General features: G+C 38.1%; 1 protein-coding gene across 1 annotated transcript; it reads left to right on the top strand.

Annotated features, from left to right (window-relative positions):
* Positions 1–3,132: 3,132 nt before the first annotated feature.
* LOC144768034 (uncharacterized) lies at positions 3,133–5,074 on the top strand. Its single transcript, XM_078651427.1, has 2 exons — positions 3,133–4,738; positions 4,906–5,074. Exons 1-2 carry the CDS (start codon positions 3,266–3,268, stop codon positions 4,969–4,971), a joined length of 1,539 nt encoding a protein of 512 aa, XP_078507553.1. The 5' UTR covers positions 3,133–3,265; the 3' UTR covers positions 4,972–5,074.
* The last annotated feature ends 20,552 nt before the right edge of the window (positions 5,075–25,626 follow it).

Here is a 25,626-nt window from a genome sequence, read left to right as displayed (position 1 = left end):
CACTGCTGTTTATATTATTCCAATGCGCAGAGCCTATTGGGAATATAGGAACTACACTACACCCTCCTCGCATTGTCTGCATTTTTTTTGTTTCCACCCACTTGCGGTGGCCCGTGAGGTGCTCCCTCACCCCTTCCCCCCACGGCACACCACTGTTTGTTAAAAGGCTGAACAGAGTCAGCAAAAAGCATTGGCAAAGCCAAAAGGTGGGACCTATTGGCTTTGCCAATGCTTGTCTGCTAAGCCAATACACGAGGGGCATCAGTGTTGGGGTAACGGATCCGGTGAGGAGCAGGAGGGGGGAGGGGAAGGACTGGGAAAAAAGATGTCAAAAATCGCCAACTCTTCTGCAGGACCCATCTCTCTCTTTCTTCCCTTGATGGAGACCAGGTCTCTTTTGTAAAAGCCAATATATGCCTAGCATGGCGATCTCTCCCCGCCATGGACACTGGTTGGCAGTTTAGCAATTTGCGTTTTTTTTTTTTTTTTTTTTAAATGTCGAGCTGGAACAAAATCTTGCCAATTCTTGTCTTTCTCATCACATCAACCCCCACCCCTCACTAAAGTCCAGATTGTCATGTCTAGCCCCCCTGCCCTTCACTCTCAAACCTTTGGACGCGGCTGGAATTATGTTAAACCCGGCAAAAAGACACACTGCCTGAGGACCTACATTGTCTACCAAGTTGGCACCTTTTTAAAAATATTTTTCTTTTTGTAACTTTTTTTGTTTGTTTTTTTGTTTAAAGAGACGTGCTTTTTAAAAAAAACGTTATTTATTATTTAGTATTAGTAACATTACAATTAACAGTGCCACAGTGCTTACTGTCACAGTATCCATGATATCATCGATTTAGTCACTCCGGATAATTAAAGAGACGTGCCTAAGGCATCTGGTGCAGTGTGCGGGGGGCTCTGCTTGGGCAGCACAAGGAGCTGGGGACAGACTCTGGTTGGCAGATCAGGTGCCCGCATGCTCCCTCTTCACTGCCTACTTGCATGAGTGTGTATGCTTGTACGTGTGTGTGGATATGCTTGGTTCTGTTTGTAGTTGATTTGTGTTGCAACAGAACGACTCCACATACAGTAGCTTCAAAGATTAGTGCCCAGTCTAAGCAAACCCACCCACTCCCCCAAACCCTATTCTCCTGCATGGCTAAACACTTAATAGGTCCCGTGGGCGAGACCTATTGGCTATGCCAATGCTTGTTTAAGTTGTCAATCAGTTCAGAATCAGACACTAGTTTAAGGGCGATTGATATATATTATGCCGATAGAAAATCCACCTCAACTCAGGATAATGCTTCAGTTTTCCAAGTTAGAAGGATCCAGAAATGCTTGAACCAGGAGGGCTGTGGAAAGTGTTGAAGGTGGCTTAAGGCCTTATTACGAGTTTGGCGGTCTTCCAATGGGACCACCTCCATGGTGTTCCCAGGAAGATCGCCAAGCCCCTGTTGAGCCCGCCCACCAGATTATGACATTAATCCAGGGCGGGTGGTGCAGCTGCAGTCTCATGGCAGCGGCTGTGTTAGGTCCCTAGGAGATCCTAAACAGCATACCACCGCCCTGAGAGGGCCTGCAGCACGTTCCTGCACTGTATGGCATGCACCATGTTTTGCATGCCACACCATGCAGGAATGAGGGTGCAGTTCCAGAGAGGTACAACATGTGCACCCCGCATGCAACCCTAGGCTCAGACTTGTCAGGAGGCCCTGCTAGGGCCCCTTTACCTGCATGTCCACTGCCCTTTTCAAGGTGGTGTCCCCACCATGAAACGGGCAGTGGATATGCAAATTGTAATTGGCTCAGCAGGGCCAGAATATGTACCGCACGTATATTCAGGCCGTTTGCAGACCACCGCGGATGCAGGATACCTGATTCAGGTGGAGGTGGAGGTCTCGTTGCGGTTCCACCACCACACTCATATTATGGCAGTCAGACCGCCAGCGTGGTGGCAGTCAGACCGCCAGCGTGGTGTCAGTCAGACCGCCACCACGAGTAAGACAGTCCTGAGGACCCTTTGGTAGAAACTTCATGAAATTGACCTAACTGCAATGCTTTGTGCTTCCTCTCTTTTTCACAATCTGTTGTTGTTTAAATGAGTATCTAGCTAAATCTCCATGTGTATCTAGCTAAAACTGTATTTGTAGCATGTGAGGGCTCAGTGGCTTCCCTTTCTTTAGTAAGTTACTCTGTGAACCATGGTAAATCACTGCCTTTTTATGAGTAAATAAGCTGTGACCTGCTCAACAGAACTTTCAGTGAAATATCCATGTATGGTGAAATATTCCTTGTTAAGTTTCAGATATGGTAAAGCAGAGATGTCTTTCTTCTACGCCCAGATAAATATTGTGTATTCACATTCCATTACATTTGCATTTAGTAATTTTTAATTTCTTTACATCCAACAGAAAATAAGCCTAAATGGCCGGATTGATTATGAATAATGAAGATAACACAGCAAATCAGCAAAAATAGTCAAAAATAAGGAGCTCAGAAAATATCAGTGAAATCAGAGACAGAGGACAGATCCAGGAAGAAACAGTCAAAGACAATTCAGTGAATACAAGTTTGAGCTCTACTCTTCCACGCCACAAGAAGAAGAAATGCCCTCTACAGAATTAAGGCAACAACACTGACAAACCACCTGCTGTATAAACAAGCGTCCAACACCTGTTTCGATCATGAGGTCGGTATGAAAGTTGGAGGAAGGTCTTGTGTCTATTTGGAATCCATAGCTTGCAAAAACTCCCTCTTGAGCTTTGCGCTGTTAGTAGCATGACAATGTTTAAAAAAAGATTGAAAACCTGGCTATCTGTCCATGTTTGAAACAACCAGATTTACTTTCTCTTCAGACCTGTTCTCGGCCCAGGGACACTCTTCGGAGTAGCTGTAAACATTACAAGTTGCATTACAGTGCTCTCAGTGTATTGTTAACTCTTTCTAGCCAAACCACAGGAACCAGGGAGAAGCACAACGAAGTAGAACCAAACAACTGAAGGCTAAAGAAAAGAGGGGTTCTGCTCTCTAAAGCACAAAGTATTGTCACAATTTGCACCGACCAGAAGGAAGACAAATCTTTACCCACAAGCACGCAAAGCCGCCATCCAATGTAAGGACGCAATCACCCAGAAAGGCGCCTTACTTTTACTATGAATGTGATAGGTATTTAGTGAGTCTTGTATTTTATTGTTCAATCAGAAATCAAGCATCCAAAACACCACAGACATACAGGGAATGTGAGAATAAAGCAAGTAGCTTATCAACCATGTTGGCCCTTCAGGAAACACGGTCATGTGATGTAGACAAATATATATCCATCCCAAAAACACTAAGCAAGAAAAAAGAATCATACACATGCAGCGAGAGCTTTAGTTTGTCATCACTACTAAAGCACCATCAGCAAACACACACAGGAGAAAAATCGTGCAATTGCACTGAATGTGTGAAGAACTTTAATCAGTTAGTAATCCTAAAAGATCATCAGCGAACACACACAGGGGAAAAACCATACCATTGCACTGAATGTGTGAAGAGCTTTAGTCAATCATCAATCCTACATAGACATCAGCGAACACACACAGGGGAAAAGCCATACCAATGCACTGAATGTGTAAATAGCTTCAGTCAATTATCAAATCTCCAAATACATCAGAAAACACATACAGGGGAAAAACCATACGATTGCAGTGAATGTGTGAAGAGCTTCCGTCGGTTAACAGACCTCCGAAGACATCAGCGAACACACACAGGGGAAAAACCATACCATTGCAGTGAATGTGTGAAGAGCTTCAGTTGGTTATCACTTCTCCAAACACATCAGCGAACACACACAGGGGAAAAACCATACCATTGTAGTGAATGTGTGAAGAGCTTCAGTTGGTTAACAGACCTCCGAAGACATCAGCGAACACACACAGGCGAAAAACCATACCATTGTGGTGAATGTGTGAAGAGCTTCAGTCGGTTATCACTCCTCCAAACACATCAGCGAACACACACAGGGGAAAAACCATACCATTGCAGTGAATGCGTGAAGAGCTTCAGTCGGTTAACAGACCTCCGAAGACATCAGCGAACACACACAGGGGAAAAACCATACCATTGTGGTGAATGTGTGAAGAGCTTCAGTCGGTTATCACTCCTCCAAACACATCAGCGAACACACACAGGGGAAAAGCCATACCATTGCAATGAATGTGTGAAGAGATTCAGTCAGTTAGCAGACCTCCGAAGACATCAGCGAATACACACAGGGGAAAAGCCATACCATTGCAATGAATGTGTGAAGAGCTTCAGTCAGTTAGAAGACCTCCGAAGACATCAGCGAACACACACAGGGGAAAAACCATACCATTGCAGTGAATGTGTGAAAAGCTTCAGTCGGTTTTCACACCTCCAAACACATCAGCGAACACACACAGGGGAAAAGCCATACCATTGCAATGAATGTGTGAAGAGCTTCAGTCAGTTAGCAGACCTCCGAAGACATCAGCGAACACACACAGGGGAGAAACCATACCATTGCGGTGAATGTGTGAAGAGCTTCAGTCGGTTAGCAGACCTCCAAAAACATCAGCGAATACACACTGGGGAAAAACCATACAATTGCAGTAAATGTGGAAGTAGATTTAGTGATTCCTCAAATCTCACGGCTCATCAACGAACACACACAGGGGAAAAACCATTCAAGTGTAATGAATGTGGGAAGAGCTTTAGTCAAGTATCAAATCTCCGAAGACATCAGCAAAAAAATCACAAGGGAAAAAACACAAGAACAGTGAATATGGAAGTCGTTTTAGGCTATTATTAAACCTACAAAGCCATCAGCAAACACACACAGGGGAAAAACCATTTAAGAGAAATGATTGTGGAAGTAGATTTAGTGATTCCTCAAATCTCATGATTCATCAGCGAACACACACAGGAGAAAAACCATTCAAGGGCAGTGAATGTGTGAAGAGCTTAAGTTGATTATCAAACCTACAAAGACATCAGCGAACACATAATGGGGCAAAACATATTTTTGTAGTGTCTGTGGCAGGAGTTTTATAGAGTCCTCAGCATTAAGGATTAATCAGCTAACTCACAAAGGGAAAAAGCCATTTAAGTGCAGTGAATGCATGAATAGCTTTAGTCAATTATCAGACCTACAAAGACATCAGCGAACACAAACGGGATAAAAACCATACCATTGCAATGAATGTGGCAGTAGTTTTACTGACTCCTCTGCATTAAGGAATCATCAGCGACCTCAGAAGGGGAAAAACCATTTAAATGCACTGCATGTGTGAAAAGCTTTAGTCAATTATCAATCCTACACACCCATTATCGAACACACACAGGACAAAAGCCATTCAAGTGCAGTGAATGTGTGAAGAGCTTTAGTCAATTATCAAGTCTATATAGACATCAGCGTACACACACTGGGTTAAAACCATACAACTGTAGTGAATGTAGGAAAACCTTAAGTGCATCTTCCACATTAAGAATTCATCAGTTAACACACACAGAGGAAAAGCCTTTCAGTTGCTGTGAATGTGTGAATATCTTCTGTCAGCTACTAAACCTACGAATACATCAACAAACACACACAGAGGAAAAATGATATTGCAATAAATGTCTGAACAGATTTGGTCAAATATCAGGTCTCCAGAGTCATCAGCGAAAACTCAAGGGGAAAACCTTACAAGTGCACCGAAAGTGTGAAGAGCTTTTGTCAATTTTCGATGCTACACAGGCCTCCGTGAACACATACCTTCATTTAACTTACTTAGAAATAATCCTAGAAATGCAGTGAATCCTGAAAGTACTTAATTAAATTAACAATAATTGTGATCCATCTAAGGACATAGTCAGGAGCAGAACATTGCAGTTATTGTGAGATGAAGGAATTACAGAAAAAAGATAATTATAATTATGAGGACTATTCAAATTCCTGCTGAAGGAAGACTCAACTAAAAGGAAAGAAGAAAAACAAATAATGATATTTGTAACATTATAAAACTGTCTGTTCCCAGTGATTGCTCACTTTTAAGCACACAGCAAAACAACATGATTTACTAGGAAATCCACTGGGAGACTAGCACAATGTGGCATAAAAGAAAAGAAACACTTGTGGTTTTTATTTGATGAAGTAGAGTTAAAAAGAAAAACATCCAATGGTTCCTGTTCATGCTACCTGTAAATGCAGCACTGGGAACTATGTTTGGGCTAAGAAGGGTATTTTCAGGTAACTGGAAGGATTAGTGCTAAAACCTATACACTCAACACACTCTGACTGAGTCCCTGCAGGAAGAACTAATTTAATAAGCACACCTCTGAATATTCACAGCTGATTGTAGTGTTTGGTAATTTCATACAACAGTGATGACTCAGTGAAAGTGGTCAGAAAACAGTGTTCAGAAGCAGAGAAGTGAAAGGAGCAGAATGTGAGCGGTAGCTCTCAGGGTTAATTCTTGCCGTGTATAACATTTACCACCCAAGCCCTGACCCGGAAGAAGGGAAAGGAGCAGAATGTGAGCTGTTACTCTCAGGGTTAATGCTTGCAGTGCAGGACATTTACCACCCAAGCCCTGATGCGGAAGAAGTGAAAGGAACAGAATGGGATCTGTTACTCTCAGGGTTAATTCTTGCAGTGCACAACAATTACCACCCAAACCCCGATGCAGAAGAAGTGAGAGGAGCAGAATGGGAGCTGCGACTCTCCCCGTTACTGCTTGCAGTGCACGACATTTACCACCCAAGTCCTGACACGGAAGAAGTAAAAGTAGCAGAATGTGAGCTGTGACTCTCAGGGTTATCCTTGCATTGGACAACTTTTACGACCAAAGCCCTGACGCGGAATAAGTGAACAAATCGGAATGAGAGCTGTGGCTCTCAGGGTTAATGCTTGCAGTGCACGGCATTTACCACCCAAGCCCTGACGCGGAAGAAGTGATGCTTATGTTCATCATGGCATGCATCCGTAAATGAAGCCATCATAGTGGCACTTCACAGAGGTGTTTATCATCAAGCTGGATCTTGGCCAATCGCTGACTATGTAAACGATTTGCGGTTAGATTAATTGTATAAATATTTGTTATGAGTTTCTTATTTACAGAGGATCATTAAACCAAATCCTAAGTGGTCATAAAACAGATTCAGTGCATGATAGCAAAATTATTGATAGGAATTATTGTGGAATGGAGTAGGCTAGTACAAAGAGTTTGTTATAACACTACAAGCACCATGTAAGGGTGAAGCGTCAGCAGTTATAAAGTTATGGGTATTTGAGGTTAGTTATTCGTATTTGAGGTTTTGATTTTTTTAAACGCTCCTGCAAAGGTAATATCCATAACGTTGCTCTAACTATGTCTCAGTCTAACTCAGCGATTACCTTTTTTCTCATAATATTCAAGGCAGTTCTTCTGAGCCCCTATAGGTACGTACAGTGCTAAAAGTCTAGCAAAGGCAATCTATGGAGCTACTCTACTGGCACACTGAGTAGGACCTGCTTAAGCTGTTGCCACATGTTACCTTTAAAAGGGAATTTTTTTGGCTAGTCTGCAGGTTAGTAATTCCATAGTCCTACAGGTGCATAACTATAAATATTCTCTCTCACACACATATATATATATACATATATATATACATATTATATATTCACTGAAAAAACCATAGGTTTTACACACGTTATAGTTAGGAATTAGCAATTAAAAAAACATAGCAAATTCATTGAAAAAACCCATAGGTTTTATATCAGTTATAGTTAGCTGGACAATTTACTCATACAAAACCATTGAAATTCCCACGTTATGGTTAGTTGTACTCACTATAACTGGCGCGCCCGCAAAGCACTGCTAATGATGTCACATATTACATCACTCATGACATAGTCAGTGACATCACTCATGACATCACTGATGACATCTCAAATGACATCACTGATGACATCATCCAGTGAATGTGTGTCTTTCTGATTTTTTTTATATATATATATACCTAAACATTGAGGGAAGAACAAACGGTTAAATAAGTATTTAAATGGATGGGGTTTTTTCCATTGATTGTATAACTGACTTATTAAGTGTATGTTACTAAATACATGTATTAGAAATTATTGTTTAAAGTTGTAAATATCTGTATCACTGTCTCCCTTTATCTATAGACGGATGCTTGGGTTGGTGAGTAGCTACATGATTGTCTATATGGGATATTAGTTAGTTTTTTGAGTATTAGTAAGAGTGTCTGTTAAGTTTGGTGGGGGGTATTACTTTGTGCATATATGAATGAAGGAGTGGCTTACTGTTTGTATATGTTTTGAAGACAGCATGTGTGCAGGACTGTATGGGTGGATGAGTGTGTGTATGGGTGTGTTAGTAAGTGAATGACTGTCTGAATCATTTCTTTATGAGTAACTACATATGTTTTAAATTTGTATAAGTAAAAATTGATGCATATAGGTAAGTATGTGTGAGAGTGAGAGATTGTAAGAGTTTCTGTATAAATACGTTTTTGTTCCTATAAGTGATTGTTTTAATGAAAAAGTATGTGTACGTTTCTGTAGAAGTAAGAGTAGTGGTGTATGTATAGCTGTGTAAGCAAGTGTACGGTTGTTTTATAATTTATTTGCTTGTGTGAGTATGTGTGTGAGTAACTCTAAGGATGAGTTTCGTTGTGTAATAAAATGCATAGATGAATGAGTATTTATGATGATTGAGTATGTGTATGAGTAACTATATAGAAATGTTGGTGAATGAGTTAATGTGTATGTATATTTTACAACTTCCGAATAGGTTGTTGTAAGTGGAATTAGTTTCTCCATTGTTTTGAAATGTTTTGATTCTTTTTTCAATGTGTGTATCAAAGCTTATATTACACTGAGAGAGGGTCTGCCATTCTTTCACAAGGATGATGTCATCAGTGATGTCATCAGTGATGTCATTTGAGATGTCATCAGTGATGTCATGAGTGATGTCACTGACTATGTCATGAGTGATGTAATATGTGACATCATTAGCAGTGCTTTGCGGGCGCACCAGTTATAGTGAGTACAACTAACTATAACGTGGGTTTTTCAATGGTTTTGTATGAGTAAATTGTCCAGCTAACTATAACTGATAAAAAACCTATGTTTTTTTCAATGAATTTGCTACGTTTTTTAAATGCTAATTCCTAACTATAACGTGTGTAAAACCTATGTTTTTTTTCAGTGAATTTGCAAGGTTTTTTAAATGCTAATTCCTAACTATAACGTGTGTGAAACCTATGTTTTTTATAGTGAATTTCAAAGTTTTTTTAAATGCTAACCCCTAAATAAAATATGTGTGTAAATCTTTGTTTTTTTTAATGAATATAAATACAACATCAAAACACTGCAAGTTGGTTTTTTTCTCCTTGCTTTACTGCCCTTCCCTTAGTTTTTCATTCCCCTTAACTCACTCCTCTACCTATAGTCCCCTTCTTTCACTCACTCTTCGACTCCTCTTTTGTCACCCACCAAATTCCCCTTTTCTCAGACTTTCTCTTAGTCCCTTCCTTCCCTTCACTCAGTCATTTCAATCACTCATTTATGCAGTACGCTTTCATTCTAAAAAATAAACGACACAGTGTATTTGGAATATAACTCTTTTTAGAAAATTGAATGAGTTCTGAAAAGAACTTTTTTTTTCTTTTGTTGTTTTATATTTTTTTTTAGCATTTTTTAAAGTTTTGTATTTTTTTTTAAAGTCAGGAACTGCAACTTGGAAACTATTCAACAAGAACAAAATAAATGAAAAATATAAAAAAAAATATCTCCTTTCAGAGCATTTATGATCCTGAATGCTGCGTTCAATTACTTTCAGGCTCTGTTCACCAAAAACAATACCATCAAAACATTTGTTGCATCGCATATGCACATGTGCCAAATATGGCTTAAGGTCCATTTCTGCTGTTGCTGGTGATGGAGGTCGAGCTGTAGATGTGCTGGCCACAGCTGGTGGAATCTGCTGGGCCAGAGCTCTTGTGGCTGCTTGGGCATATTGCACAGGGTGGAGATTGTTTACATGTCTTATCAGTGTTTCCCCTTGAAAGAACAGTACCACAAAGGGTACACGTTACTTTAGGGGCATTTACCCTTTTTAGTCCCTCAGGAAAAGTAAAAAAACTTCCAAATAAAAGAAGATTTCCCCTTCTTGGCTTGCTGGCGATATTCCATGTGGGAGTCAGAAGAAGAAGATGTTCTTCCCTGTCTTTCTGCCATTCTGTTGTTTTTTCTGCTTCCAGCTCCAAAAAGGGTTCTTCTTCCAGGAGAATAAAGCAAATAGTGAGGGAAATGGGTGGGGTTTTTGAATATTCTATTGAAACTACTATGAACCAATGAAAAATGTTGTTTTTGAGTCACATAATTTCACCTTTTTTTTAATTAAATTGCTAGGTGCGCGCAAAAAGGTTTTTTTGCCCATCAGAGTTGTTTAGGGACCCCCTGATAAGTTCTAGGGGGGTCAGGGACTGTCTACCTTGCCTCCTTTTCGCGTTTTGAAACTTCTATTTAAATCGGGTAAAACGCCATTTTAAACCGACGTGCGCGACCGGGTGCGCGCACCCCGCTATTTAAAAAAAAAAGAAAAAGGGTATTTTGGCCCGTCGAGATTCTTCTGGGACCCCCTGAGAAACTCTAGGGCGTCAGGGAGTGTCTAGGTTGCCTCCTTTTCACGTTTTGAAACTGTTATGTAAATTGGGTAAAACGCCATTTTAAACCAACGTGCGCGACCGGGTGCGCGCACCCCGCTATTTTTCCAACAAAAAAAGGGGGTTTTGGGCCCGTCGAGATTCTTCTGGGACCCCCTGAGAAACTCTACGGGGTCAGGGAGTGTCTAGGTTGCCTCCTTTTCACGTTTTGAAACTTTTATGTAAATCGGGTAAAACGCCATTTTAAACCGACGTGCGCGACCGGTGCGCCCACCGCGTGCGCGCACCAGAGCGCGCACGTCATGTCATGTGACTCGAAAACAACACTTTTGATTGATTTATAGTAGTTTCTGTTCTAGAATCTTCAAAAACCCCACCCACTTCCCTCACTATCTGTTTTACTCTCATGGGAGAAGGAGCCTTTTTGAAGTTTCCTGAGAATTTTCTGAAATGGCTGCAAGACAGGATTCTTCTTCTGATTCTGGGGAAGATTATCGGCTTCCTCAAAGAAAAGGGAAGGAATCTTTCATATGGACATTTTTTACGTTTCCTTAAGGACTAAAAAAAGTGAATGCCCCGAAAGTCACTTGTACTATATGTGGCACTGTTCTATTTAAGAGGAAATCCATCAAAAAAGTACTCATTTTCAATTCATACTATGATAAGGCATGTCAGACAAGTGCACCCTTTGCAATTTGCACAGGCATCAACAAGAGCTCTGGCCGCACAAATACCACCCGCTGTGGCCAGCACATCATCTGGAGGGCGACCTGCATCTCCATCCACTGCACAGATGGACCTAAGACCATTCTTGTCCAAAGTCCACATGAGATGCAACAAATGTTTTGAAATTGTTGTGTACGCGGAGCAGAGCCTCACTCTGATCGAGCGCAGAATTAATGAACATCAATGCTCCCAGAGACGATAAATTTTTTCAAAGTTTGGATTTATTTTGTTCCTGTTGAACAGTGTTTCAGTTGAAGATTTCTGTTCCTGTTAGAAAAATAAAAAATATATAAAACTTTCAAAAAAGAAAAAAAAATATAAAACAACAAAACAAAAACAAAAAGTTCTTTTCAGAACTAACTTATTTTTCCAAAAAGAGCTCTATTTGTTACGCACTGTGTCATCTTTCTTTTGTATGAATGTGTAGTGTATAAATGACTAAATTAAATGAATGACAAAAATGGAGTAAGGGACTGAGCAAATGAGTGAGGTAAAGGAAGTATAGTGACTGAAGATAGTGAAGTAAAAGAGTGACTGAAACTAGGGGACAGATGTACGTTACATGGTGCATCTCTGCAAATTAGCAGGGATGCGCCAAATAACCTACAACAAGCAAAACCACCTGTGCGCCACCACGAATGTGCCACATTTACAATGTGGCGCACCATGGGGCAAAAACGGCACACATGCGTGACGCATCTGTGTCGTAAAGGTGTCGCATTGCTGGAGTTGCGTCGCATGCGCCATGCAGCTCCAGCAATGCTCCTGGGGGGCCCATTCAACTAATGCTGCTTCAAGCCTTACGCCTGCTTCAAGCAGGCGCAGGGTTTTAACATAGCATTGGCCTAAAAGTGATTGAGTGAAATCTTGTAGATTTCACTTAGCCACTTTTAGCAGGCGTTCCTGCGCAGGAACGCCCCCCTGCACCAGAACGCCTCCTTAAGGCGCAGGGCTTTACAACGTGATGCATCTCCCAGATGCATCATGTTGTAAATAGCCCGCACCATAGCGCATCTTTTCCACCGCCGATGTGTCACAAAAGTGATGCAACGGCGGGGCAAAAGAGGTGTAAATGGCTTCTAAATCTGCCCCAAGATGTCTAAAGGTAGGGTAGTGAGTTAAGGGAAATTAAAAATGATGGGAAGAGCAGTATGGAAAAGAAAGTAAAGGTGGAGGAGTCACAGAAGGGGAGTGAGGATGGATATATGGACGGAGAGTAAGGGACAAAGAGAGATACATAGAGTAGGGTTAGGGGAGTGAAGGTAAAAGAAATGGAAAGATGATGAAGGAAGGGGATTTGAGGATGATAAAAGGGAGGTAAGTGAAAGTGAGAATTGGGAAATAAGTGATAAAAAAATTGAGTAAGAGAATGAAGGGACTTAGGAAAGCATAGAAAGGGAATGGAACAGAGGGACACATTTATGTTATCCAACACATCTCTGCAAAATAGCAGAGATGCGCTAGGAAAGATGCGATACACAAATTAATCCTTGCACCACTCATGATGCACCGCATTTACAATGCGGTGTACCATGGCACAGGAATAAACAGATGCATGTCACATCTAGGGCTGAAAGTTTGCACAGTATTAAAATTCTGTTCTATGCAGGACGCAACTCCAGCACCTTTCCAACTTGCTCTATCTGTAATGTGCTACGTCAACCTTTACACCTGCTTCAACAGATGCAATGTTTTGACACATCAGTGTTGGTAAAGTGACTCAGTGAAATCTTGTCGATTTCACTGAATCACTTTTCAAAGGGGTTCTTGTGACGGAACGCCTACCCCTGCGTGGAAATGGCCACATGAAACCTGAGACTGGTTTCATGTGGTGCAGGGTTTTACAACGTGATGCATCTCCCTGCACTATGGCGCTTCTTTTGCACTGCCACTGCATAAGAAAAGTGACGCACAGGTGGTATAAAAGAGGCGCAATGGGCTTCTAAATTTGCCCCTGAGGAATTAAATGAGTGAAAGAGTGTGAGGAAGAGTAATGGAAAGAGAGAGCAAAAGAGAAAAGGTGTGAGAAACAGACAGGAAGAGAAGTTAGACTGAGTAACACACAATAAAAGAGAGAGAAACAAATATTCAAAATATGAGAGAGAGAGTAAATGAAAAGGAGGTAGCACAAGGGAATGAGAAAAAGAAATTAGGGAGCAAGATGGACAGATGAAGTGAGGAAAAGAAAATGAGGGGTACTGAAGAAATTGGAGAAGAAGAAAAGGAATGGGAGTGATGTACAGAGAAGAGAACATGAAGTGTGAGAAGAGGAGTGAGATTCAGTAAAGGGAAGTGATAGTGAGGGAAGGGGTATAAGAGTGAGGGGAAAAGAGTAATGGAAAAAAAAGCAAGATAAATGTAGTGATAGTAGAAGATAGGAAAGACAAGTAAAGGACAGAGAGAGAAAAAGGTAGTTAGACAAGGTGAGTGAGGCTGAAAAAACAGTATTAATAATGACAGAAAGACTGTAAAGAAGAAAAAAGGGAAATAATGGGAATAAGTAAAGGAAACTAAAGGAAAGTAAAAATAGTTAAGGAAGGCGAATAAGAGATAGATTTAACAATGATCAAGAGACAAAGAGAAGTAAGAGAGTGATTAAAAAGTATTTTTGTTTGTTATACTTACCTTAGAAATAGTAACAAATTAATAGTAAATTTCTTTTAAAAATATACTATCTGTGGAATAAAAGAAAAAATAGAGTTATAATATACATTTCATAAAACAAAAGAAAGTAGGAGTGCAGGAAACAGAAAGTGAAACAAAGGAAGAGAAAGGGAGAGACAGAGAGGGACTGAATGTGTAGTGTATAAATCAATTACTAAGATGACTGAGTGAAAGAGAGGAAGGGATTGAGGGAATGACTGTGGAAAGGAAAGTATGGTGAGGGAGGAAAGGAGAGTGTGATGAGTAATGGAAGATGAGAAAAACAGTGTGTAAAAGAAAAGGACTAAGGGTAGAGGAGTGAGTTAAGGACAGTGAAAGGGCACTAAAAGAAATAGAGTGAAGAAGAGTGAGTGAGAGAAGGTGAACGGGGTAGAGACAGGGAAGGAGTGTAAGGGATGGACAAAGGGAAATAGAGCAGGCTAAGGGGACTGAAGTATGGATTGAAGTATGGTGAATGAGGAGAAGTGAAGGAAGCAGAGTAAGGAAACAGGGGTGAGGTTGGGTAAGAGAAGGGCATTGAGATTGAGGAAACAGGGATGATAGAGGGTGGATAAAGGCGAGTGAGCATGAGACAAGGGGAGTGAGAAAGTAAAGAGACAGAGGGAGTGAATGAAACAGTGACAGAAGGGGACTCAGGGAAGGAGCAAAGAAAAGTAATTGACGAAATGTGGATGAGTTAAAGGGAGTGACCGTGAGAGAAGGGGACTGACAAAGTGAGGAGATGAAGGGAGTGAGGGTAAGAGAGAGGGAGTGAGGGAAGTATAGGGAGAAACAGAAATAAAAAACTAATGAAAAAGTATTTTTTATTAGTCGTACTTACCTTATAAATGTAATATCTGTGGAAGAGAATAAACAAATCAGTTATAATAAATATTTGTGAATACAAAATACAAAATAACTTGTACAATATGTTATATGGTCTCTTCAGTAGTAACTTTTTGCTTTTTGCTACCAATCACAGGTTCATCTATTTTTATTAGTTTCTCTACTACTTCAGTACATTTTTCCTCATATCTCCTTTTTCGACCTACCACCCACTTTTCAATTAAAGGATATTGAGGTAAACTTGGAGCATATTCTCTTCTTAACCTGTTATACTCCTTCACACAATTTAGATCTGCACTAATCTTTGTCTCATCAAAATCAATCAGATACCATCCAGATAAAGTTCTAACACGTGATAAAGCAACATAGGCCATATCCTCTTTGAACACAGTACTTCCAATATTTATCAAAGCACTATCTACACCTAAACCTTGAGATTTATTAATAGTCACCGCATATGCCAAACAAACAGGAAACTGTTTTCGGCAGACATATAAATCTTTTACAAGCAAAAATCGATTTGAACAACGACTGACTTGTTGTACCTCTTCAATTCCATCCAATTTGATTTAAAAAAATTCAATCTCATCTCTATTTGGATAATTCACAAAACCAACAACATTACCCATTGCTCCATTCACCAAACCTCTTTCCACATGTAAATTTCTTCGTAAAATAATCCGACATTTTAAACATACATACAGATTCTTTTCTAAACCAGCAGTTTTAGATATTTATTTCTCTAATGAATCCAATTTTAACTTTAACCTTTCTGACAAAATAATAGTACTTCCTTCATGCTCTATTCTATCTTTAGCTTCCAGTTTCTTAATTTCTTCATTTTCTAACTTCAACATTTTTTCATTGAACATTGAACATTCTTGGAGAGTTGGCATCAAGCATATAACTGACTTATCTTCTGCCTCTTTACTATATATTTTCTCTGCCACATTATTTTCATTTGGAAACAAATTGGAAAGTAATCGTGTTTGTAAAGTTTCTTTGGCATGTTCACTTAGTTTTCCAATTCTTATATCTTGAAGAATATTTCCATATTTAGCATCCTTTGCCTGTCGCATATTTTGAATGAGTACAGTATATTTGAAATGTGACCATATATTAACATTTTCAATACTTCCCAGGCACTTTCTGGTGTCTTCATGTGTAACAGTTTTAAATACAGGTTGTCCTTTTCCAGGAGTTAGCTGCAGTTGATCTCCAAAAACTATGATGTGTTTGCCTCCAAATAACACATCATACTCTGTTTTAAGAATCTGTTGCATTCTTAAATGCACAAAGGCAAGCATTACATTTGATACCATGCTTACCTCATCAATAATGAGAAGTTTCATTTTTTAAGGACTCTAGAAACTTCACAGCAAGCTTCTCCAGATAGCTTGTGGTATTGTAATTTATTTTCATGTTCAACTGGCAGCATCAATAAACGATGTAAAGTAATCCCTTTATGTTGTGTGCTGCCAACCCAGTTGGAGCAGTAACAACACAAGAGAGTGATGACTCAGTTCTTTGCCGTAGATATGTGGCAATTCCTTTAATTAGAAAACTTTTACCAGTTCCAGCTTCTCCACTCACATATAGTCGGACAGGTTGAAATGACATACATGAGCATTCTTTTTTCTCATGACGAAAACCATGCTCAATATGCTGTGTCACTTCATCATATATTTGTTTTTGCTCAAGATTAAGTTGCTTTTCCAATTCTTCTAAGTTTATTACATCCTGTTGAACTTGTTCCATTGCTCTTTCCACCTCATCCATGGCAGTGGCTGCTTCATTTTGGATAATTGGTTGTCCTAGTGGATTTTGACTCAACGAAGCAGAACTTTTACTATCTTGAGAACTGTCTCTAGCAATCTCCGCTTCTATTGTTGCTTCTTGCTCTATTTCGTCCTTCAACATTTGCAGATAATTACTAAAAACAGGACATTCTATACTATTTTTAGATGCGTTGAATGAATCTTCATAACTGTCAAAGTAACCAAGTAGTTCCTCTTCTTTACGCCATGGTTTAAAGAGTTGCAAAAGAGCTAAATAGTAAAATTCTCTTTTGTCAGGAGTTTCACCACTCAGTTTTCGGTGATTAATCAAATATCCTTTTCTTTGTTTTACCAGACATCCTTCACATCTAATCACAGCATATACACCTTTATCAATATCCTCTGTAATATTCCTTTTAAAAGTGTAGTTTTGTAGTATTTCATACAGACAAATGTTTTCAAGCAGATTACTTCTATTTGGATAGTATGTATCCAACATGTTTGTCTTCAGAATGTGTGTACTGTTTGGTTGTTTCTCTGCTAAATATTCAATTTCTTGAACAGGTTTCAAAACTCGGTTTCTTGTTCTTGCAAGACCTAAACTCACCCAAATGATTGTTCGAGATTTTGCATAAAGACTTGCTGATGGTAATCGATCACAACATTCATATGCTCCAATTTCTCGATGAGATGACATCTTCAAACTGTAGGTATACAATTTCTTACTTAGGCTCTTTTCATGAGAAATGTCTTCCCACATATCCTTTAGTTCCGTCTTTTCAGATTTGGTGATGTAAGACGTTACATATCGAGCCACAGCAATAGAGTTGTCTGAAACATATTGAATATCCATGTTAGCATTCCACATGGACAAAATGACTGGGTTATAGTCCTTTATGTATTTTGACTCTTCATTTCTTCTTAAATTGTACGTATTTTTTTGTGATCTTCTTGTGACAGTATGTCGCAAAGACGACATCAAATTGTTCACTCTTCCTTTTGAAATTACTGGTCGTGGAAATCCAAAACGACATTTGGTATAGAATTTATCCTTTGATTTGAATTTTCGTCGACAATATTTGCCACAACGATGGCTTTGAAATCGTAACACTTTCCCTCTTAAGTCCTTATCAATTGTACTTTTGGGTATATCAGATGTTGCATATTCTTCAATGAAAGACAGTACAGTGTCATCTGAGTCTTTTCCAAAATTGGGAGCATCTTTGATCCATAATAGCATATGAATATGAGGAGCACCTCTCGCTTGATACTCTTTTCTCCAAAAGAAATCCAGAACTTCGCCAAGAGGAGTTTTTTTTTTGTTTGTAATAAAAGACATCATAGCTTCAAATCTATGATTAAAATATCTGCAAACATTAACTGGATCCAGAGAGCACAGTTCCCCAGGTGTCTTGTACTCTATATTTTCGATGTTTGCATTTGCCTCTCGAAGAAATTCAAGTAAATCTTCCCAAGCATATTCAGCACAGCTTAGAGTTAGAAACCATGTAGGTGCTCCTAAGTTTCTTAGCATACATTTTAAATCCCCATGATGACGGTACCAATACTCATTAGTACCACGCTGACATGCCATTAGATTAATTAGGTGAGAATCCAAAACAGTGTCTTTCTGTTGGACTTTATCCATAAACTACCTTGCTAAAACATTTTGCAGCTGTACTCCACTTTTTAGTATATGGTTTACTGCATAAGAAAGTCCAGATAAATCACTCTCAAACAGAAAATAAACAAATATGGAATACATTGACGAAATCTCGGATCTTCTGCATATAATCCTTTTGTCCGGTATTCAGAAGCAGGAATCTGCATAGGTCGGTCATCATATCGTGCACCTTGACCTATTGGAAATAACTAAGGAAACAACGAGCTTCAAAGCTTTCTTCCCATACACTAATGGGAGTTCCTTCTGCTTTTTTCATCTGAAATAATTCAATAGCATTCCCAAATGCTTCTTTGGAATGCAGTGGATGAACACTGTAATGTTCATAAATTTCTTCACTTCTGGACACATTCACTTTTTCAATTTGTCCAGCAGACAAATCATTATCCTCTTCTTCATTTATTTCTTCATCTCCTACGTATACATTTTTATAGTATTTATTGTTTTTGACCAAATACAACGTTGTCTTTTTGACTTTTCTAACATCCACTAAATCTTGCCAGATTTTCTTACTCTTTGTAGCACACCATTAACTAGAATAACTAAAGGTTCCTCTTCTACATTTTCAACACCAATTGTCTCAATGTTTTTCTTTAAATCAATAGGCAAATATACAACTATTCCCTTTAATCCTCTTTGTAAATTTGAAGGATTTAATTTCCCTGTTTTAGGCTCCATACAAACAATAGCCTGAAATGGATGCACACATTGAATCAGAATAGTCTCATAGGTATTTAAATCCTTCAGTTCAGATGGAATACTCACCAACTCAAGATTATTATGTACAGCTCTAGCAGGCATTCTATTATCACTTAATTGATTATAACAATATTTACAAATACGTTGATCAGAACCCAAATCAAAACAATTTTCTACCAACAAATAAGTTGCAAACTTTTTCAACTCACTATTATTTTCCTCTTCACTTTTTAAATATAAATCAACTAACATGGTTTGATTTTTGTAATGAGTGCGTCGACAACACACACAAGGAAAATTTGGTTTTTCACCTGCAATAACCTTAAACTTTGTTATTTCCTGTTCAAAATTTTCAGTATTAAAATTCCGGACATTTTCTACCACATTTCCTTCTATTACTGAATCAGTTTCTGCACTGTCTTCTTCTGGACCAAAATAATTAACCTCAATTTCTTCACAGATCTTCTTAACATCTAATTCAGATCCATGCAAAAGAGCACTATTTAACTGTTTGAGCTTAAGTGCTGGACTTTTTGCATAATACAACCTTCTCACTAATTTTCTTACTTCGGTATGATGCACTGCTAACATCCTGAAATGGTGAAAAACACTCTGGCATACTTTTTTAGAAAGACAAGCCACAGAATGCCCTTGCAGACCTGTTTTTTCTCTCACTCTGCAAGGGTCTAATTCTTGCAACATTTTAACTTTTTGTTTAAGACTTTTCTTAGCATACTTACGTAAGAAATTGCAAAAGAAATCAATTGAATCCTGTCGTACACTGCAAATACTACTACAATTCCAAGTGTACACAGGAGCCTTAGGACGTCTCCCTAAAACTTCATGAGCTATCACCTCTTCTGTATTTCTAGGCACAATTTTCTCTTTTTCAATAGGACAACCGTCCTTCACCTCATATGCTCGACCACTGGTGTCAACTGCATGCAACAAATCATTAGTTTGAAAGTAACTCTCTTCATTAAAAAATGGCTCACAACTTGAACTATGCATCCATTTTCCAGAAAAAACATCACAAAAATTAGTCCGATTAATTACTCTTTTCCATTTACTCTTAGCTTTTAAAACTTTGATTTCCTTATTCAGTGTATTTATTCTATTAATTACTAAAACAAATAACTTTTTTTGTCTCAAATGCGCGTTCAACAATATTCTCAATATACTTTTTTTCTTATAAAAAGCAGATTTCCTTTTAGAAATTCTTACATTTTTTAATACATTTGAAACTACTCTATTATAAAACATACGCTTCCTGATTTCCGCAAACTGATTAGTTTGTCTATTAATTTGTTCACCGCAGAGTTGGGAAACATTTTTCTTTTTTCTCTGATTTCTCCTTGTAGATACTCCCAAATGTTTTTCCTTTCCCACATTATCCAAAATTTGTTTTCCTTTGACATACTTTCTTTATAAAATCCTTGGTTGTCTTACCAGGAGCACTCTTCTTTTTGTCCGTCCTTTGTTGATTACGTAATTCTTCTAATTGTTTTCTCTTCGAATAGTATGTCTGTTTTTGTTTTTTTCTTTTTTCATTTTTGTTCTGCTTGTTGATTTTTCTTTCTGTTCAAAATTATAATCTGTTATGAATAAAGAAAAAAATAATATAGACTTCTACTAACTTATAACATAGAATTTATAACCACTAAATAATGTAAACACTGGTTCAGTTTATAAGTAAAATTAAGGCATAGCAACAGTCTCTGAACAGAGTAGGAAATCATGTAGTGAGTGCTGTTTGTGACTTGATGGCAGTGCATTGGTGTGTCAACATTATAGACGTATTTCCTGAGAATAATATTTCAGGGTTAAGAACAGTACAGTAGTTTTCAGGCGGTGTAGGGGGTCATAGTGGAATTAATGTTTCTGACCCTAATCTCTAACACACTTCATTAAAACATTTATTCTCATTTTAATTAAAAACATGAACGAGCAATACTACAAGAAGACTGACTCGAAAAATGTTTTATTATAAATTATAAATTTATTTGTGAAAATTTCATAGTCCAATAAAACTTGCAACATGACTTCATCCGGTATTTCATTTTCATCATAAACCAAATTTTCATTTTCCAATTCAAAATCTTCTACCACTTCAACAAAAGCACTGTCCAAACTCTCATACAAAAAATCTTCATTTCCAGTATCACTTTCCTCTGGAAAAAGTCCATCTTTCACTTCCTCTAATAAATCACTTGAGATGTCAAAATTCAAAGCAACGTTTTCTTGATAGTCTTCCATTGTATCAATAATATTATGTTGCTGGTCCTTCCAAAGAAATATAAAGACTTAATTATATCTTTTTCACAAATAGATTATTAAAAACTACCTTTACCAATTTTATAAGTACATACATTACCATACTTTTAAACACATTAAGTATACAAATTAATCTGCCACCTTCTTCTTTTTTTAAAACAGACTCACACTGTGATCCTAGACACATAACACTATCCCTTGCAATTTATTTAAATAATTACTGCAGTCAAAGAGGGTCTTACTGTGAGTTTTGTTTAAGGGTTTTCTGGACTGTAGAACTGTTGAAAGACTTTATAATTTATTACTAGGGATGGATTTTCTGAGTTTAGCACAATAAACTGGTGTTTAAACTGTGTACAGACTGAAGGTGGAAGTCACAGTGCAGAAATGTAAAATCACTAAAAAGATTACTACTTGCCACAGAGACAGTTGCTTTTGCCTTTCAACAGCACACTCAGCATCTAAATTGCACAGCATGTACACAATTTCATGCTAAGCATGAGCAACCATATCATAATAGAACTCTGCAAATGCATATATAAGGGTGCAGAGAGATGGTACAGGCACAGATATAGAGAGATGGTGCTGACGAAAAATTTAATAACGCAGGCAGACAGTAAACTGTTACAGTCAGAGAACAGATGGTGCACTGCTGCAAGTAAAATAACAGATGGAGCAGTTACAAAAAAAGAAGGTGCAGAGACACAGTGAGATGGTATGAGCAGAGAGGCACATAGTGCAGGCAGAGACAGACATAGTAGATTGCATATAACATGCTGGTCATGTGTCTAAGATCACACTGTGAGTCAAATTTGATTTTAAATTAATCTGGGTGAATAATTTGCTTAGTTGTTGTGTTTTAAAATCATGTTTGGAACACAATTATGCTTCAGCATATGTACTGTTAGAGAATCTTAGGCAGCATATCTGTTAGGCCTCTTATTTGCTAAGAAGGCTCTATGTTGTGCAATAAAGATCCAGGGTGTCCTGTTGAAATGAAAAAGGAATGTTATTTCTTGCTTACATGTATATGGTCTGTTTTTTGCCAGTAGAGACGGTGAGATGGTATGAAAACAGACACAGATAGTGCAAGCAGACTCAGACATGGTACACACAGATGATAAAATGGTACAATAGAGAAAAATGCTACAAAAAGACACTGAAATGTTACATCCAGAGGCTACATGAAGCACACAGAGGCACAGATAGAGAAGACAGAGAGAAAACAGTACAACCAGAGAGTGCGAAACTACAGACAGAGAGGGAACATATTTATCATGGTAGGACTGCATAACACACACCAACAGCCATATCATAATAGGCCTCTGCAAATACACAAGAATGGGTTCAGACAGATGGTACAGCCAGAGTTAGAGAGATAATGCAGATTTAGCAAGAAATAATGCACGCAGACACTAAACTGTTACAGGCAGAGGATAGATGAAGCAGGACTGCAAAGAAAAGAACACATGGAGCAGTCCCATAAAAAGATGGTGCCGAGAGACAGTAAAATAGTATGACAACATACATAAATAGTGCAAGCAGATACAGACATGGTACACATAAAAGATAAAATGGTACAACAAATGGTGGAAACATTGAGAGAAATTTTTCTTATTATTTTAAGCTGCACAAAAATAGATCCCCTTTACAAATTAGCAACTCACCTTTATAAATGGTTTTGAAGGTTCAAAACACTCTCAATTACACTCCAGATTCTTGGATTTGAGCAGCAAACACTAAAAAAACAAAAAAACACTAATTTTATTACCATGTTACACACATCTTTATTACACAGCATAGAGCCTTTTTGGCAAGTAAGAGGCCTACCAGACATGCTGCCTAAGATTCTCTAGCAGTACATATCCTAAAGCCTAACTGACTTCAAGAAATTATTTTTTAACACATCAAGTAAGCAAATTATTCACCCAGATTCATTTAAAATCAAGCTTGACTCATAGTGTGATCTTAGACACATGACCAGGATGTTACATGTAATCTTTATGATATGTACTGCTAGAGAATCTTAGGCAGCATGTCTGCTAGGCCTCTTACTTGCCAAAAGGACTCACCATGGATCTTTTGGCAACTAAGAGGCCTAACAGACATGCTGCCTAAGATTCTCTAGCAGTACATATCATAAAGCCTAACTGACTTCAAGAAATGATTTTTTAAAGACATCAACTAAAAAAATAATTTACCCAGATTCATTTAAAATCAAGCTTGACTCACAGTGTGATCTTAGACACATGACCAGGATGTTACATGCAATCTTTATGATATGTACTGCTAGAGAATCTTAGGCAGCATGTCTGTTAGGCCTCTTACCTGCCAAAAGGAATCACCATAGATCTTTTGGCAACTAAGAAGCCTAACAGACATGCTGGCTAAGATTCTCTAGCAGTACATATCATAAAGCCTAACTGACTTCAAGAAATAATTTTTTAACACATCAAGTAAACAAATTATTCACCCAGATTCATTTAAAATGAAGCTTTACTCACAGTGTGATCTTAGACACATGACCAGAATGTTACATATAATCTACCATGTCTTTAAAAAACATGTACTTCCATATTTTTAAAGACATCAACTAAGTATATTATTCACCCACATCCATTTAAAATCAAGCTTGACTCACAGTGTGACCTTAGGCCCATGACCAGGATATTACATGTAATCTACCATGTCTGTCTCTGCAAGCAATATATGTCTCTCTGATCATATTATTTCACTGTCTCTACAGGCCAAAAAGAGGGCACCCATATTTAAGCAACACATAATATTTATTTCTCATTACATGTAACATCCTGCTCATGTGCCTAAGATCACACTGTGAGTGAAGCTTGATTCACCCATCAGTGTGATCTTAGGCAGATGACCAGCATGTTACATGTAATCTACCATGTCTTTGAAAAACATGTACTTCCATATTTTTAAAGACATCAACTAAGCATATTATTCACCCAGATCCATTTAAAATCAAGCTTGACTCACAGTGTGATCTTAGGCCCATGACCAGGATTTTACATATAATTTACCATGTCTGTCTCTACAAGCAGTATTTGTGTCTCTGCTCATAATATTTCACTGTCTCTACTGGCCAAAAACAGCCCACCTATATATAAGCATATATATACCAGACTTTTTACCAGAAAACATTTTACTTGGTAAATCGTTTTTGACACAAAGCACAGCCCATTTCCATGACCACTACAAAGCAAAGCAGAAACCTAACTCATTTGCAAAATACATTTTCAATATGCACCATACAATTTTTAAACAGCATTACAAAACAACATGACACACACAATGCAAAAATAAAAAAGCCCAATATGCTTCTTAATCTTCCCCATACTGCATACAGCAGTGTATCTTCATTAAATGAATCATATTTCAGATAACACACAGGCACAGAGTTAGATGAGACACAGGCACAGAATACCTTTTAAGCTAAAAGAGGCAAACTGTTAGAAGGCACATGTGACATTATTGAAAATTATAGAAATATAATTTCTTACTCTAAACAGACACTCAGTGTAATCCTTGACCAAAATTTAAAAACCAGACTTTTTACCAGAAAATGTTTTCCATGGTAAGTCGTTTTTGACACAAAGCACAGCTCATTTAAATGACCACTACAAAAACAAAGCAGAAATCTAACTCATTTTCACAATACATTTCCAATATGCACCATTCTATTTTTAAACATCATTACAAAAAAATGACACAAAATGCAAGAATAAAGAAGCACAATATGCTTCATAATCTTCCCCATAGTGCATACAGCAGTCTATCTTTATTAAAATAATCATTACTCACCTTTAAAAATGCTTTAGAAGATGTAGAACAGTGTCAGTCACACTCAACAGATTTTCTTAAGCTGAATCTCCGAATAATGCTTCTTTCACTGGAGCCTGAGAATAATGGCACAGATTCTTTCTCATTTCAGACCCATATTCTTGTACATAACCAATACAAATTATTCCCACACAAATTCAAAACCAAACTGCACCTTTTAATTGGTTGTACATTTGAACTCTTTGAAAGTCACATAACATTCACCCATCCCCCCAGTGCTCATTCCCCTGTTACCATGGTAACTCCCTCCTAACCCAGCTTACTGTTGAAAAGTTCATCATACTATGTTGCAAAACAATGCAGCAAGGGTGTTTGACCTCTCAATGTACCAGCTAATCATGTGCAATGTTTCTTGAAATGACTTTTCCTCAACCATTGAAATGACTTCTTTAAAAAAATAGCATGCACCCTAATTTGCAGTGCTGAATTTTAAGAAAGCACCAATCATTTCTTGTTTTTCAAGTGCAC

The sequence above is a fragment of the Lissotriton helveticus genome, chromosome 1_1, assembly GCF_964261635.1.
Source record: "Lissotriton helveticus chromosome 1_1, aLisHel1.1, whole genome shotgun sequence".
Lineage (NCBI taxonomy): Eukaryota > Metazoa > Chordata > Amphibia > Caudata > Salamandridae > Lissotriton > Lissotriton helveticus.
Note: the sequence above shows the minus strand (reverse complement) of the source record. Positions and strands in the feature narration are given on the sequence as shown.

Excerpts from the sequence above, each read along its gene's own strand:
- LOC144768034 (XM_078651427.1), top strand. The coding sequence starts at position 3,266 with ATGTTGGCCCTTCAGGAAACACGGTCATGTGATGTAGACAAATATATA. Across the intron at positions 4,739-4,905 it reads AAGTATCAAATCTCCGAAGA|CATCAGCGAACACACACAGG; the intron begins CATCAGCAAAAA and ends AATCTCATGATT.